Source organism: Lepidochelys olivacea (assembly GCF_965140295.1).
Source record: "Lepidochelys olivacea isolate rLepOli2 genome assembly, chromosome: 1".
NCBI classification, from domain to species: domain Eukaryota; kingdom Metazoa; phylum Chordata; order Testudines; family Cheloniidae; genus Lepidochelys; species Lepidochelys olivacea.
Genome location: NC_140411.1, coordinates 233,769,452 through 233,785,528, shown reverse-complemented (window position 1 = coordinate 233,785,528; position 16,077 = coordinate 233,769,452). Strand labels below are relative to the sequence as shown.

The 16,077-nt window shown below is 39.6% G+C and overlaps 1 protein-coding gene across 3 annotated transcripts in view; it reads left to right on the top strand.

The window, feature by feature from the left end:
• Positions 1 to 16,077, top strand: part of ABCC9 (ATP binding cassette subfamily C member 9) — a 135,545-nt gene that overhangs the window by 56,044 nt on the left and 63,424 nt on the right. For all 3 annotated transcript variants that reach the window (XM_084620759.1, XM_084620761.1, XM_084620760.1), the window contains 9 exons: positions 701 to 856; positions 3,832 to 3,966; positions 5,741 to 5,903; positions 6,632 to 6,672; positions 7,339 to 7,481; positions 11,924 to 12,032; positions 13,129 to 13,239; positions 14,259 to 14,331; positions 15,565 to 15,670. In XM_084620759.1, coding sequence (XP_084476885.1) covers positions 701 to 856; positions 3,832 to 3,966; positions 5,741 to 5,903; positions 6,632 to 6,672; positions 7,339 to 7,481; positions 11,924 to 12,032; positions 13,129 to 13,239; positions 14,259 to 14,331; positions 15,565 to 15,670 — 1,037 coding nt within the window. The remainder of the gene's footprint in view (positions 1 to 700; positions 857 to 3,831; positions 3,967 to 5,740; positions 5,904 to 6,631; positions 6,673 to 7,338; positions 7,482 to 11,923; positions 12,033 to 13,128; positions 13,240 to 14,258; positions 14,332 to 15,564; positions 15,671 to 16,077) is intronic.

The following is a 16,077-nucleotide window of genomic DNA, read 5'->3' as shown; positions in this document are numbered from 1 at the left end:
TCTCCACCAGGTCACTTTCAGCCTAGCTTCCCTTTATTTACTGCTTACTGCTTGAAAACTTAATAGAAAACATGAGAGAAACTCATTTTATAATGACAGGTTTCAGAGTAGCAGCCGTGTTAGTCTGTATCCTCAAAAAGAAAAGAAGTACTTGTAGCACCTTAGAGACCAACAAATTTGTTTGAGCATAAGCTTTCATGAGCTTTTCATGAAATTTTTCTTTTCATTCTATAATGACAGGGTTTCCACCTGCCAGTTACTGTAATTGCTCCTAATTTTAGATTTGTCTGAACTTATGTTAAACTTTATTTATATTTTTTCATCAAAAATAAGCTGTATTCCTTCTTATCCCATATCCCTATTCTCTACACTCTGCTGTCATTTTTGTTATGTTATTGCTCTCATAGGAGCACCACTCCTGCAGCCCTTGCTCAGAAGAGCAGTCCCATCAGGCCAAATTCATTGCTGCTGAATGAGGTCTGTGTAGTCACACCATGGAGACATTTTGCCCAGTGGGACTGCTTTTAATGGCTGCAGGAGTAACAAAAAATTGAGGCAATAATTCTACTATTTAACCTCTATTTTCAAAAATCTCTCTCTCTGTTTGGCAGCTGCAGGAATGGACAATCTCTGTTACTGACATTTGCAATGTCTGGTTGCTATTGTAACTTTATATACTGTACTTTATTCCTCTCTCCAGGCAATGATATACAATAAGATCCTGAGGCTTTCCACATCCAACTTGTCAATGGGAGAGATGACCTTGGGACAGATCAATAACTTGGTTGCCATCGAAACAAATCAGCTGATGTGGTTCTTGTTTCTGTGTCCCAATCTCTGGGCTATGCCCGTTCAGGTAGAGCATCAAAGTAAGGGCCTAATTTTTAGAAGAAACCCCCCCTGAAAACAGAAGATATTTTTAAAGCAATGTACATCTTTGAGACTCTTTCAAAAAAAAAAAGGGGGAATTATAGCATTGGACTATAGTTACAAATGAAGAGCTGTGGCCAGGAGGAGAACTCAAGGGCAGAACTGCTGTTCACAGTCTCCTCCAAAGGCTATGAAGCAGTATCGCTGCAGGCCAGTGAGGAGAGATTTTTCTGGGTAATATTTACAAGCCCGGAGAATGGTCTGAATTTTAGCGTGGATTACCTGTCTTTCCCACAGCCCCTATTTACCTTCCTCTGCTCATATGTGTTCCGCAACTGCCACAAGTAATCTGTGCAGGCAGCTATGGTGAACCAAAATATTGCTGGGTTTGCAGAATTCATTTGCAGCTGTTTCATGGGGCAAGAGTGAAGAGTGTCAGAACTGGGCCCTTAATTCTGTGATCCTGTATTGCAAAGAAGGTATGGTATGTCAAGTGTTATAATGTCAGAAAGTGTGGTTGGTGAGCCACAGAAAGGAACACTGATTTGAGTGTTGAGAGCTAAACAGGTGCACTAGTTATCATACATTTCTAGTTCTAAACATCTGGTTCTAATCCAATCTGGGTTGTGTACAGCAGAAGAACAGATGAATCAGAAGGAAGGAAAAAAAATATTAGAGTTGGAGTAGCTGAATTTTCAAATGTGAGGAAGCAATTTAGGAGCCTAAGTCCCATTGACTTTCAATAAGACTTAGGCTCCTAAGATATTTTTGAAAAATTTACTCTTGGGCTTCTTAGTGGGGATGGGTAGGTCATAACTTATAGGCATTATTAACAGCTGTCAAGGAAAAATAACAGGAATGAAAGCTTTGATAAATTAGATCTACATTGTAAATTCATGGCACTATATAAGTCCTCCATAATAATGAAGGGAACATCCACTTTTGTCATTTGTTCATTTTTAGCAGGGTCATCAAAGAGAATGTATGCTGAAAAAACAGACAATAAAGGGCCTGGATGGCATAAGGGATTAGTAACTATACAGACATTTTCACCTATACATCACTGCTTCAACTTGGCTGTCTTAGAAGTGTCCAAAGGGGGTTACCATATGAAGGTTTTTTCGGTTGGTCTTTGTTAATCGAACTGCTGGTCACTCTCAGGCCAATTGTATGTAGCTTAAATTGTATGTAGCATAATGGTCACCTTTTTATCAATCTCAGGAAAATGACAAGGACTGAATAGATATAGAAACTGAAATATCTTCTTAATCCATGGAGGTGATCTCACCAGGAAGGTGAAAGGACTGTCTGAGGAAGTTTCTATTGCCACTTCCTTTGCTGTTCCTCCAGCTCAGGGAGCAACAGGACCTAACTGAAAACACACTTAACGGGCAGTATTTTAATTGACTTCAGTAGGCTTTGAATGAATGTCCTTGGGATATGGATGTCTTTCTCAGAGATCTTCTGTTGCTCACACAGAAGTTATGGGTTTGATGCAGAGTTTATTGGGTGATCTCCTCTGGCCTGTGTGATGCAGGAAGTCAAATTAAATGATCATAATGGCCCCTTCTGGCCTTGAAATCTGTGAACTGTTGTCAAGCCAGTAGCTGACACTAGCACTTAAAAAAACGAAAGTAAAAATGATAAAGTGTGTATATTATATTGTTGAAGTTTTTTCATTGTCAAAGCATTGGGCAGCTGCTGGTATCAACAATTCACATGGTGGAGTAACAAATATTTCTGCATCAGCAGTTCAATTGGCTTCTTTCTTTCTTTCTTTCTTTCTTTCTTTCTTTCTTTCTTTCTTTCTTTCTTTCTTTCTTTCTTTCTTTCTTTCTTTCTTTCTTTCTTTCTTTCTCTGTAAAAAGACAAGGAATTAACAGTTGCTAACTATGGGCTAGAAAGTGATTCCCCCTAATGCAGTCAGGAAGGGGAATATGGGTACCGTCTCATCCCGAAGCAGAGGAATTGGACCCCTGAGGGATGTTTCTGAGGAACAGTGACTTCCAATGCTACTCCTGGGGCGAGGCAGTTTATGGCTGAGGCTGATGTTACAATCTAATCCTAAGTATAACATCATCAAACCATATCCTGCTGGTCTTGAATAAAGATTGCGGGTTGAGCCTACAAATAGCTGAGTATATCCAACAAAGTGCTGAGCACCCTCAAAGGCACCTGAAAGGACGGACTGGCCCTGAGTAAGGACAGCAGGATTTGCCTCAGGCCCGAATTGCCACTAGGCACCTCGTTTATCTTTATGCTAAGGAAAGGATTTTTATGTATGTAAATAATACTCTGCAAAATCTTAAACATGACTGGATGTTAGTGGTTTGACTATGCAATGGAAAGACATGGTTAATTGAATTCATTAGCTAACTGAAAAGGTGAAACAAATAAAAGTAGGGAATCAATCCCGCATGCCCTTTCTGACATGAGTGGCCCTTATTTATAAAAGTACTTCCCCTGGCCCTGATTCTCTTTTACAGTAGGACTCTCTCTGGCAGTGCAAAGGTACCTTAAGTTGAATGTAAATGTAATTTATACTCACTTTAAGGCCCCTTTAAGTGGTGTAAAAGGGCTTTTGTACAAATGAGAATCAAGCCCACTGACTCCAGAGCACTACTGGCTTAACAGCTAATATGTCACTGCATGCTTGACTCTTTGGGGCAGGCACTATCTTTTCATTCTATGTTTGTACAGCACCTAGCACATTGGAGTCCTTGTCCATGACTAGGATAGCTAGGTGCTGCCACAATACAAATAAATAATGATAATAAAGGTTTGTAGAAACTTTCCCTAGAATTTCAAAACTTAACTTCTAAAGTAAATTAGAAGTGAGGTTTTATTTAAATTAATGCAAATTATATGTATTATTAGACTATATAGCCTGAGAGGATTTTTTTTCGCCTTGTAGGGGTCTTGAAATGTATTGTTCTTCCTATGTGTCTTTTTCCTCCTTAGATCATAATGGGCGTGATCCTACTCTATAACTTACTTGGAGTAAGTGCATTGGTTGGTGCTGCTGTTATTGTATTGCTCGCTCCAATACAGTATTTCATAGCTACAAAGTTGGCTGAGGCTCAGAAGAGCACTCTTGTAAGTAACTTATTTTAGTGATGCCTGTGGTCCAGTAGTTAAAGCAGAGAACCTGGAATTGGGAGTTCTGGATTCTATTCCTGGTTTTTTAAATAATTTGCTGTGTAAATTTGGGTAAGCCATTTAACTCTTTTGTCCCTCAGTTTTCAGATCTGTAAAATAAAAGTCGTAATATTTGCCGACTTCACAAGTTGTTTGCAAAGTTATTTGCGATCCTCAGATGAAAGATGCTATAAAAGAACAAAGTATTATAGAAAACTCAGAACTATTTTTGGGGAATGTTTATTATTAATGAAATTAACCACATAATTAATTTTGATTTTTAAATTTTTATTTATTTTTGGGCTGCCAACAAATAACTTCAGTGTAATACAATGGTGACTGTACAATGGTAACATTTTCAACTGTTTTTTAAGAGGTGCATTAAATACAATATATATTACACACTTTAGCTGGTGTTACCAATACACAGAGTTACACTCTTGCTGACATTCCTGATTACTACTGAGTTCTGATCATTTGAATACCCTCTTCTCCAATATTCATCTATAACAATGACATCAAAGATACCCCACTGCGCATGTTCAGTGAGCGCATTGGGGAAAGAAGGAGAAAGAAATATCTAACTTTTAGCATAATTCTTCTGAATTGTGATTGAAGTTGTACAGAATGGGGAGCTCCTTAACAAGATAGGCACTCATGAGACCATTTATTGCTCAGTGAAATTTGCATGGAAGAAATTCACTCCTGCACTGAGGGCCAGCACAAAGCTTATGAACCACTCAGGTCCTTCTTAAGCCTTGAAAATGAGGACTTAGGCCCTGGTCCTCAAATGTATTTAGGATCCTAACTTGTATGGAAATCTGTGGAAGTTAGGAGCCTAAATACCTTTTGAGGATCTGGGGCTAGGTTCTGATTCAGCAGTTCATCCCTTGTCAGCAAAACACTTAAGCACATGATTAAATACTGTACTGAACTTGGGCCTTAAAGTGGTATATGCACCTTGTGCTGACTCTTTCTACAGAGGTGAATTTCACCCCATCTGAATAGCTTGATCACATCTATGACCATCTATGCTTTAGATGTCATGGAGCCTGTTGTTTTCTAATTCAAATGATGTACTGTATGGAATCTCAGCAATTAATAAAAATGATAAAATATAGAAATGAAATATTAAATCATGTGAATAAGTCCTTTTGAAATAGATCACATCAACTACTGTATAACACTCCACCCAAAAGTCTTTTGTATTTCTGAATAACCTCCGTACTCATATTGGATCAGTCCCTATTGCACACTCTCCATCAATGGGAAATGATGCTACAGTCTAATAAAGATCATCATTGGAAATTTATCTTGATACTTACCCTAAGTTTACATTTTCTTAATACCTAGACTGTTACCATCTCCCCCTCATATCTTAATTGTCAGGTTTTTCTTCAGTATTATCTCTTCCCAGGTTTCATTCTCCATTTAAATACATAGGCTTCGGGTTATTTTCCCCAAGACATATTAGTTTTAATTTTTTTCAATGTAAAATCACTTTTATTTTCTTCTCATGACTTTAGTCTCTAAAATCTTCAAGGAACATGAAATGGTAAACTATTTAATTATGTATAGTACTTAGAGGTATATCCTAGGTCATGAGTAAACCCAGTTGCAATACTTTGGCTAATTTTAGAACACAAGTGATAGAAAAAAGCATTCTTAATAAAAATAATTTTAAATAATATTAATTTCGTAATTTGTGATTTCTTACTTTTTTAATGTAAAGGATTATTCTACTGAGAGATTAAAGAAAACCAATGAGATCTTGAAAGGCATTAAGTTGTTAAAGTTGTATGCCTGGGAGCACATATTTTGCACTAGCGTAGAGGAAACAAGAACCAAGGAGCTCATAAGTCTCAAAACCTTTGCGCTTTACACATCTCTTTCCAGTAAGTAATTCTGTTCTAGGGGCAATATCGTTTGTAACATAACTCTTAGATAATGGATTTATCTCTCAATAGTAAATTCCTTTTCAGACTTCAGTTGAAACAAGACGCCTGTACTTATGGCAGTGGCTATTGTGTTATGAAACATGATAGAAAATAAAAGACACGACAAATAACACAGCAGGAAGCTTGACATCATTTGGTGGATTTTGTTACTGTTATTGTTTAACTTGTAAAAAAAAATTTTTAACCTTAATAATGAGATTTTACATTAATAAGTCCTGAGATAACATCAGCGGGTGTGATTGGGACAGAGATAAATTACGAACTAAAATCAATTACATTCCTTGTAATGAGGTAGAGGTGAGGGAAATGGCCCCAATATTTGTAGTAAATTGTTCTTTCAAAGCAATTTTTGCTGTGATACATTATAATTTTACAGTTCAAAATATTTTATTTCAACTCACTAAAATGTAGAAACTATAACATTCCTTGGTTTGTTTGTTTGTGTATTTAAGATCTAAGTCAGACATGGAAGGAAATTTTTTCCTGCTAAGGAGTTTTCCTTTGGGAGTTTTAATGATAGGAAACAATGTTTGAGGTTGAAGTCCTCTACTAACATATTATTTAACTGACTATGCTTGGGTTTGGTATAAAGTATTGCAAATTAATATTAAGATAATTTTTGTACAGTTCAAATAGTCCAATGCATATTTTATTTCTTTCCACAGTTTTTATGAATGCAGCCATCCCAATAGCAGCTGTTCTTGCAGTAAGAAAATATTTTTCCCCTTTATCTGAAAATAAATTAAAAACACTGTGATTGTTTATATAGGACCTACTTTTCACAGAAACTGTATGTGAATTAGTATGTCCCTGCTGTCTGCCTAGCAGTATTACACTAACAATCTCAATTCCCAAATGTGAATTTACAACACCTGAGATTTGGACTTGTGAAAAAGGAAGCAAACAAAAAGCAACATTAATTTCAGTCTCCCGCAGAAACCAAACAGAATATCTAAATGTGGCTGAACTGGAAAGGGACAGACTAGGTTTGAGAATATCTTATTTTGGGCTTTGTATTTTGGGGTGTTGCTGTTCCATTGTCTATGGGTGAAATTCACTCTGGGCCCAGTACAAGGCCTAGACAATTTAAATCCTCAAAATAAGTCATAAAGTTGGACTTAAGTGGGACATAAGTTTGCATTAGCCCTTTGCACAAAAATGAATTTCATGACTCATCCACTAGGGAAATACCTTTACCCTTCATGCTGGGCAGTAAGAAATGTTTATGCACCAAACACCGAGGTCCTTATTCAGTTCATACTCAGCCTCTACTCAGGCAAAATATTTTGATCGGTGTGTTTCCCCCTGTTTTGAGCCAGCCTATGTAGCATGGCATCCTTTTCACTAATCTTCCCTTGTTTTGATGTGACAGACCTTTGTGACCTATGAATATCAAAATGAAACAACACTGCAGCCAGCACAGGCCTTTGCATCACTGTCATTGTTTCACATCCTGGTCACACCACTGTTCCTGCTCTCCACCGTGGTTAGATTTGCAGTCAAGGCCATCATAAGGTATGGTTGAAACTATAATAAAGAACAGAATGATCAGTCATATAGATGAACATGATTTGTTGGGAAAGAGTCAACTTGGTTTTATAGAGGGAAATCATGCCTCACCAGTCTATTTAAATTCTTTGCAGGGAGGGGGGTCAACAAGCATGTGGACAAGGGGGATCCAGTGGATCCAGTGTACTTAGACTTTCAGAAAGCCTTTGACAAGGTCCCTTACCAAAAGCTCTTAAGCAAAGTAAGCAATCATGGGGTAAGAGGGAAGATCCTTTCATGGTTCAATAACTGGTTAAAAGACAGGAAACAAAGGGTAGGAATAAATGGTCAGTTTTCGAAATGGAGAGAGGTAAATAACAGGGTCCCTCAAGGGGCTGTACTGGGACTAGTACTGTTCAACATAGTCATAAATGATCTGGAAAAGAGGGTAAGCAGTGAGGTGGCAAAATTTGCAGATGATACAATATTACTCAAGGTAGTTAAGTCCAAATAGACTGCAAAGAGCTAAAAAAGAATCTCACAAGACTGGGTGACAAAATGGCAGATGAAATTTAGTGTTGATAAATGCAAAGTAATGCACATTAGAAAACATAATCCCAACTATACATACAAAAAAGATGGGATCTAAATTATCTGTTACTACTCACAAAAGACATCTTGGAGTCGCTGTGGATAGTTCTCTGAAAACATCTGCTCAATGTGCAGCAGCAATCAAAAAAGCGAAGAAAATGTTAGAAACCATTAGGAAAGGGATAGCTAATAAAACGGAAAAGATCATAATGCCACTATATGAAGCCATGGTACGCCCACACCTTGAATACTGCATGCAGTTCTGGTTGCCCCATCTCAAAAAAGATGTATTAGAAATGGAAAAAGTTCAGAGAAGGGCAACAAAACTGATTAGGATATGGAACAGCTTCTGTATGAGGAGAGATTAAAAAGACTGGGACTTTTAAGCTTGGAAAAGAGACAACTAAAAGGGGATATGATAGAGGTCTATAAAATCATGAATATTGTGGAGAAAGTGAATAAGGAAGTATTATTTACCCTTTCACCTAACACAAGTACCAGGGGTCACCTGATGAAAACTATGCAGCAGGTTTAAAAGAAACAAAAGGAAGTACTTCTTCACACAGTACACAGTCAACCCGTGGAGCTCATTGTGAGGGGATATTGTGAAGGCCAAAAGTATAACTGGGTTCAAAAAAGAATTAGATAAGTTCATGAAAGATGGCTCCATCAGTGGCTATTAACCAAGATGGTCAGAGATGCAACCCCATGCTCTGTGTGTCCCTAAACCTCTGACTGCCAGGTGCTGGGATTGGATGACAGTGGATAATTGCCCTGTTCTGTTCATTCCCTCTGAAGCTTCTGGTATAGGCCACTGTCAGAAGACAGGATACTGGGCTAGATGGACCATTGATCTAACCCAGTACGGCCATTTTTATGTTCGTATATTAAAGAGATCTCTTTTACACTTCTCTGAGAAAGAGACAGGATGAAGGGGACTCAACTTGGTCATTCAAAATGGTGAAAAGGCATAAAGAAAACAGACCAGCCACTCCGTCTTACTGCATCATATGAGAACAAGGAAATGGTCAATAAAGTTAGTGGCTGGAAAAATTATAATCGAGGCAAATCTTGAAGTCCTGACTACAGGCCAGACTGTCCTGACTTGGATTGTAGCTCATGTCTTCCTTCCTATCCTCACCCATCATGCACTGGCCAGCCACAATTGCTCCCAGCTGGCTAGCAACACTAGAAGGAGAAGAGAGGGAGAAGCTAGGGGGTAAACAAAGTGAACGGGTTTGGCCCTTGACTTCAGGGAGAGCAGCCCACTCTTATTTCTCCCCATCGCAAGGGGTGGAATAGTGACTGTGCTTTATAATGGAATTCTATCCATAACACTGGGTCTCTTTTTGGAAAGGACCATTGGCATGAACAGAGGGGCAATTGCTCATCTGGAAAGCCATTCTAGTAATTAATGTTACACCAGGGACAGCGATGGAGTCACTCCTGCTGTGCACTGGTATAAGAATCAGACACTGGTATGAGTGGAGAATTCCCCAATAAGTCAGACTACCTAAGCAGGCCCGCCTTGCTTTTCTTCTCAGAAGCTATAAGCAGTGTAATTGCCCACAGTTACAAGGTAACACAGCTTTTTCTAAGCAAGAACATTTATTCTGGACGTGAAAGCATTACAGAGAAAATATATTAAAAAGAATCTACGCAAATGCTAATAAGCTGACCAGAGATCACCCCAGTTCCAACAAGGGCTCCGGTAGGAGTCAGCCCTTCAAACTCCATCAGACTGTTTCTCTGTGGTTACAAGTTCATGACAGCATTGGCTCAGAACAAGCACTCCCATGAATCTGTGGGCTACTCCTTTATACAGTTTGGCCCTCTGATCTTGTCCTCATTTAACTGGTGATCAGCAGACAAAGGTCACCTCCTCAGGGTGAAGATTCAAAAGGCTGAGTTCTTGCATAACCAAGGGGTACATTTGCAAACAACTCCAAGAGATTTCCTGGGAAACGCACTTAACTTTAAAAGTTCATTCTTGTCCAACCCATTGTTTCAAATAGTCCTTTGAAGCTCATAACACTTCTCATTATATTAGCCATGTCTTCCCCCAGAGGCATTACATACAATCCCACAATAATACATCAACATTTGCATTTTTAATACAAAGAACTCCTAAAATAGTTCAACTTAATTCAATACGTTTAAGTTAATTCAATGAGGTTTGTCCAGGATATAAGAGGAAACTGTCGTTTGTGCTACAAGGAGAAGCACGAATGGAAAATCATAGAAGTCACAAAATATGTGATTTTATCAAACTTTTCCATGATTCAGGTATGACATTTCCCAAAATATATAGCCTGACAAAACAGCTCCCCTAGTGGTGGGTGACTGAGCAATTCCTCTCCAGTTTGCTGATGAAGAGGCTGAAATGTATTGCCCTCCGTTGATTCTGCAGTGGCCTACGTGAAAGGAATTGCTGCTTCAGTGTCGTTACGCAGGTGTACGTGTCACAAAACTACCACCACAGCTGGCTCAAATTGACACCCTTGCTGACAGAGATGCCGTGCACCGACAGGATCTGAAAACGGAGCTAAACGTCCCACCCTCGTACATAGCCCCTCCGAGTCCAGGTTGAGGCACGCTGGCAAGGGGTTGTATGGTTGCTGCTGCCTCTGTTGGGTGGGTAACAATAACAGCAAATAACAAGCCCCAGGACACTAGTCTTCTGAGCCCGCCCTCACCATTCACCAGCACTCAGTTCACTAGCAAATTAAATGATCCGTGTTTTGCTTTTGTTGAACGGGGAGCAGGGATACATCAGAGATTTTTCCTGGGTTTAAAATGATTTTGGACTCATGGAAAATCTCATGCCCCTTTCTTCATCACTCTAGCCTCCCCATCACTCCTCCTCCCTCTGTGCTATGTTTAGTGCTGTCCTAATATCCCCATGGTGTGTGTGTTTCACTTACTATCCTTAGCCACCCCAAAGGACGTTATTGAAAGACCCTGTTTGCCAAAACAAACCTCACCCATTGGAAAATTTATTTCCTATCATCTTTCTCCCATGAACCTAGAAACTCCCAAGTGCAGAGGCACAAGGAATGTGTGCTTGGCCACTCCATGGCCCCCATCATCAATCATATAAATTGATATGATTAAGTGCTTGTCCCTGGTATGAATAAGTGCTTATACTTTGGCCAGACCTGTTATTTCCCTTTAAGAATTAGCATAGCTCTGGTGGCAGAAGAGTTTTTGACTGTGGCTGAAATAAATGTTTGACCCAGGCCTTCTAAGGCAGTAGGTCAATGTCATTGCATGTTCCTTTAGTGCATTCACACACTAAGAGTTACATTGATTAGTGTGTCCATTCCTTATGGAGCTGGCTCAGCTTCCTGCTGCTGCCTGAGGACCCTGTCGCACTGTGTGGTGATAAACTCTGGATTTGGATATACTGTAAAGGGCTTTGTGTAGCCATGCTTCTCTCACCAGTTGGTTGGGCTTTCCCCTTTGCTACATGCCCCTGGGGTGAAATGAGGACTGAGGCAGCCCCAAAAGGCTAATGAGTATCTATGCAGATTATTTTTTTTAAAAGAATAACATATCAAGAATAGCATAGTCCCTCATAGTCCCTTATACCAGTGTTCTGCAAGCCACAGATCTATTGCTGGTGATTTGCAGAGAGCTGGTTAGTCACATGGTGTCAGCTTTTCTCCTCATTTCCAGTTGCTCTTATTGCAATAAAATAAAGTCTGAACATGCATTAACTACTTTCATACTGTTCTTTTTTCCATGCAAATAATTACTGTAGTTGCCAAAAGGATGCTATGCAATCCAAAAGGGAGTGGAGGTAGTCCATCCAATCATGAAGTTTGAGTATTCTGATCAGGTGATCTGGCATTCACTCATTGTCTTTTTTTTTTAAGCGTACAGAAGCTGAATGAATTTTTCATAAGTGATGAGATTGGAGATGACAGCTGGAGAAGTGCAGAAAGCTCTGTGACCTATGAATCCTGTAAGAAGCATACAGGACTTGTAAGTTCTCTTTTCTGACATGGCAGCACAAAAATGGGGAGACAGCATGGCCAAGTGGAGCGGATGCTGACCTGGGACTCAGGAGACCTGGGTTTTGAACCTGGCTTTGCCACTCATTGTATAATTTGGGGACGTCATTTTCTCTCTCTGTGCTTCCAGTTTCTTTCTATCCTTTGCCTATCTTGCCTGTTTAGGGTGTGAGCTCCTCAAGAGAGGGGCTCACATTATGTGTTTTTACAGCGGGGCAGGCCCCTGCTCTTACTTAAGCATTAATAAAAAAGAAAAACTTTTAAGAAATGACTTGATAGATGTAGCATTCAGACTTGGCCCTCTCAGTTTTAGTTTATTGTTCTAAATATCCCATGTAGCCTTCATATTGTTACGAGGATTGAATTCTTTCTTTCTTTACCACCCATGATGTGCCAGATTCTTTCCAGACATTCAAGTAGGGTCAGTCACTGCTTCGAGGAGCTCACAATCTAAAGACAGACAAAAATTATGGAGGGAGGGAGAGGAAAGAATAAGCAATGTATGTAGAAGTCAGATTGATTCTCTGTAAGCAGCCCAGCAAAAGTGAGTCTTTAAGAGGGACTGAAACAGGGTAGGAGCTTTGCGGACAAGCTCAGGAAGGTTGTATCATGCCTAAGTGGCCATGTGGAAGAAGTTACAGAGGCGACTGTCTGAGAAGCTAAGCTGGCAAATGGGAGGATGACTGGATAGATTTGAAGGGCACAGGGAGCCACGCTGAACGTAACAAAGGAGGATAAGGAGGGATGGGGCAGAATTATGTAGAGCACTGCAGATGCTGACAAGAAGTTTAAATTAGATAGTATAAAAGATGGGGGGATTTGAAGAGACTCCAGTGACTTCAGAGGCAGTTGAGGGCGTTCAGCCCCTTGTGAGAGGCACTTAGCTCCTCACGGTGTTGTGCCTTTGTTACAACACATGTTGAAATGCCCTGTTACTATTCACATGTTCTTCTCTTGACCTAGATTGGTAGAAGGGAGGGGAACAGGCTATTTTGTTTCAAAGGAAACTGAACGTTGTTGTCGTATGAGAATTTCAACTTCTCTTCTTTCTGTGCTTTATCATGTAGCATACCAAAGCCATAAACAGGAAACAGCCCTTGAGGCATCAGCTGGACAGCTATGAGCAGCCGCTGAGGAGACAGCCACGTCCCTTAGAGATAGATGATATTGCAATCAAGGTAGTTTGAATTCATGGATTCATTCTTCACATGGAGGGGAGCCTCATGCTCTGGAGTAAACTGGTACCAAAGTGCCCAAATCCTGCAGTCCTTCCAAAAGCAAATCTTTCACTGCAAGATCAGGTGTAAAATACTTGGATAAAAGTGTGCTCAAAATACACTTATACCAGACTATTTGCTGGAAATCATCAGTTTCCTTTAATGCCTCTGTTTTTTCTCAGTAGCAAGTGATATTGTGATTCTGAAAGAACAAGAACTACATGATCAAGTATACTATAGGTTCTTCTTCCGGTTCCCCCTGCTAGCCCACTCCCAAACTCAAAGTTTTTGTACCATAAGGTCATTTTCCACATTCATTGCTGATGTGGGTAAAGCTTTTGTCTGCACATGCACTAGCTGTTCCCACAGGTTCTGACTAGATTCATACTAAATAGATGCACAGGTTTCAAACATGCCCTTTGGTTCAAGTTCTGTCTATGGATGCCCTTCTTGTGTGAGGGAGAATAGCCCATAGCCCTCGTAAAATATGGCCCCTAGTGTCTATCTGGGAGCACTTTTTTTTGTCCACTGTAGACCTTGTGAGTATCCTGTTTAGACTCTGTGTGCTCCATCCTTGATAGACCATGACATCATACATACCCAGACTATCCCTGTCCTGGTAAACTATCATATCTTACGTAGCACCTGTAATCACCATTTATGGAGGTGAATCTCTTCCCTTAAATTAATGCTGTATGGGTTTTTCTCTGCAAGAGATGATTGGGCCCATGAGTTTTGCCTTAAGACTACCCCTTTAATAAAGGGATGTTCATACAATATATGTACGAGTTGTTTTTCCTTCACAATCTTTGCTTTGTTTTGCCATCTCCCCTAATTTGACTTGACTTTTTCTTTTCATGTGACCGTACTTGAAAGTGTATTTATTTTTTAAAGCAATCTTTTCTTTTTAATGCAGAACAGACAATTGTAAATTATTTATTGAGGTGTTTGCACTTCTAATATATGAAATTATTTTGTAGGTTACCAATGGATATTTTTCATGGGGAAGTGGCTTAGCCACATTATCCAATATAAACATCAGAATCCCAACAGGTAGGATTAATGTGCCCTTTAAATGCTAAACATGTGAGACTGTGTATTTGCTGTAATGACAATTCCTTGCATATATAGTCCAAAGCACAAAGAAACATAGGACTGGAAGGGACCTCGTGGGTCATCGAGTCCAGTCTCCTGCTGTCACAGGCATAAATTTATCAAGATCCATCTTGGAACGAGTTAGGTTGTGTGCCCCCACTACTTTACCCCCCAAAAATGTGATCAGATTGGTGTCAAGAAATGTAAAGAGAAGGATGTAAAAGGTTAAGAAATCTAGTTCAAGGAATTATATCATAGCTCCAAAGAACTAAAAAATAATGGCTAGAAATAAAAATGTCCACACTGGGTCAGACCAATGATCCATTTAGCCCAGTATCCTGTCTTCTAACAGTGGCCAATGCCAGATGCTTCAAAGGGAATGAATAGACCATGGCAATCATCAAGTGATCCATCCCCTGTTGTCCAGTCCCAGCATCTGAAAGGCAGAGGCGTTGGGTCACCCAGAGCATGGGGTTGCATCCCTGACAATCTTGGCTAATAGACATTGATGGACTTACCCTCCATGAACTTTCCTAATTCCTGTTTTGAACTCAGTTATAGTTTTGGTCCTCGCAATATCCCCAGGCAACGAATTCCTCAGGTTGACTGCTCATTATGTGAAGAAGCACTTCCCTGTGTTTGTTTTAAACATATGGCTAATAATGAAAAGAATTGCCAGTTTCAAAATAATAGATCTACCTGGCCATCAATGAAACCGACAACAGCATAACTAAGGCCAGTACTGAGAGGAATTTTAAACAGGCTGACCACTTATTAAAAAGGGCCAGAAGTGTTAAAATACACCCGCTACACACACACATACACACACACACACACGCGCGCGATTTGGCAGTGCAAACCCACAAAGGGAACTTGGGGTATTGTTATTAATTTTAATAATTATTGCTATAAAACTTTGGTTCCCAAGATGGGTCTCTCAATAAATCACTGTGTTGTTGTTTTTTTAATCTATATATATTCCGGCAGGTTTATACAGTACACTTACATCATGGAGATACTGTGTGCCTGAACCTTTCCTTTCAAAAGTAGCTCACAGGTGGACACGCGCAAAATTGTCATTCACAGAATATAAAGGGTAGCAACAACTGCAGCGAGCTATTTTTAATTTTAACTGGATTAGTGTTCTATCCTTTGGTTTTCCTTTCTTTATTCGGTTTATGATTATTATAGGTCAGATGACAATGATTGTGGGTCAAGTTGGGTGTGGGAAATCTTCACTTCTTCTGGCTATACTCGGTGAGATGCAGACCCTGGAAGGAAAAGTTCACTGGAACAAGTAAGTTTCCAATAGCTTCTAATTGCTGTTTTAATTTTAAGCACCGACACCTCATAATAAGAAATGTAGAGCATGTTAAATCATCATCCAAAATCCTCCCTGCAAACCTTTACCAGTAGATTCACACCAGATCTATTGTGATGCAGCTAGTGATGTTTCATTTGCGACAGAAAGTGAGAGCTTAAGCTGGGCAAATAATTGATTTTTGCAGTTCTATGGCAGTTCTGAATTTTTTTTAAAAAATGCTTTGGGTTGAACCAAATCTGAAATATTTCAGCATTTTTGGTGAATCAAGAAAGTCTGTTTTGGGTCTGTTCCAGAGTGTGAATTTAAACCTAGATGTCCGAAATCCCAGCTGAGTGCCCTCACCACTGGGCTAAATGTTATTGGGGGTGCTAGGAGAAGAA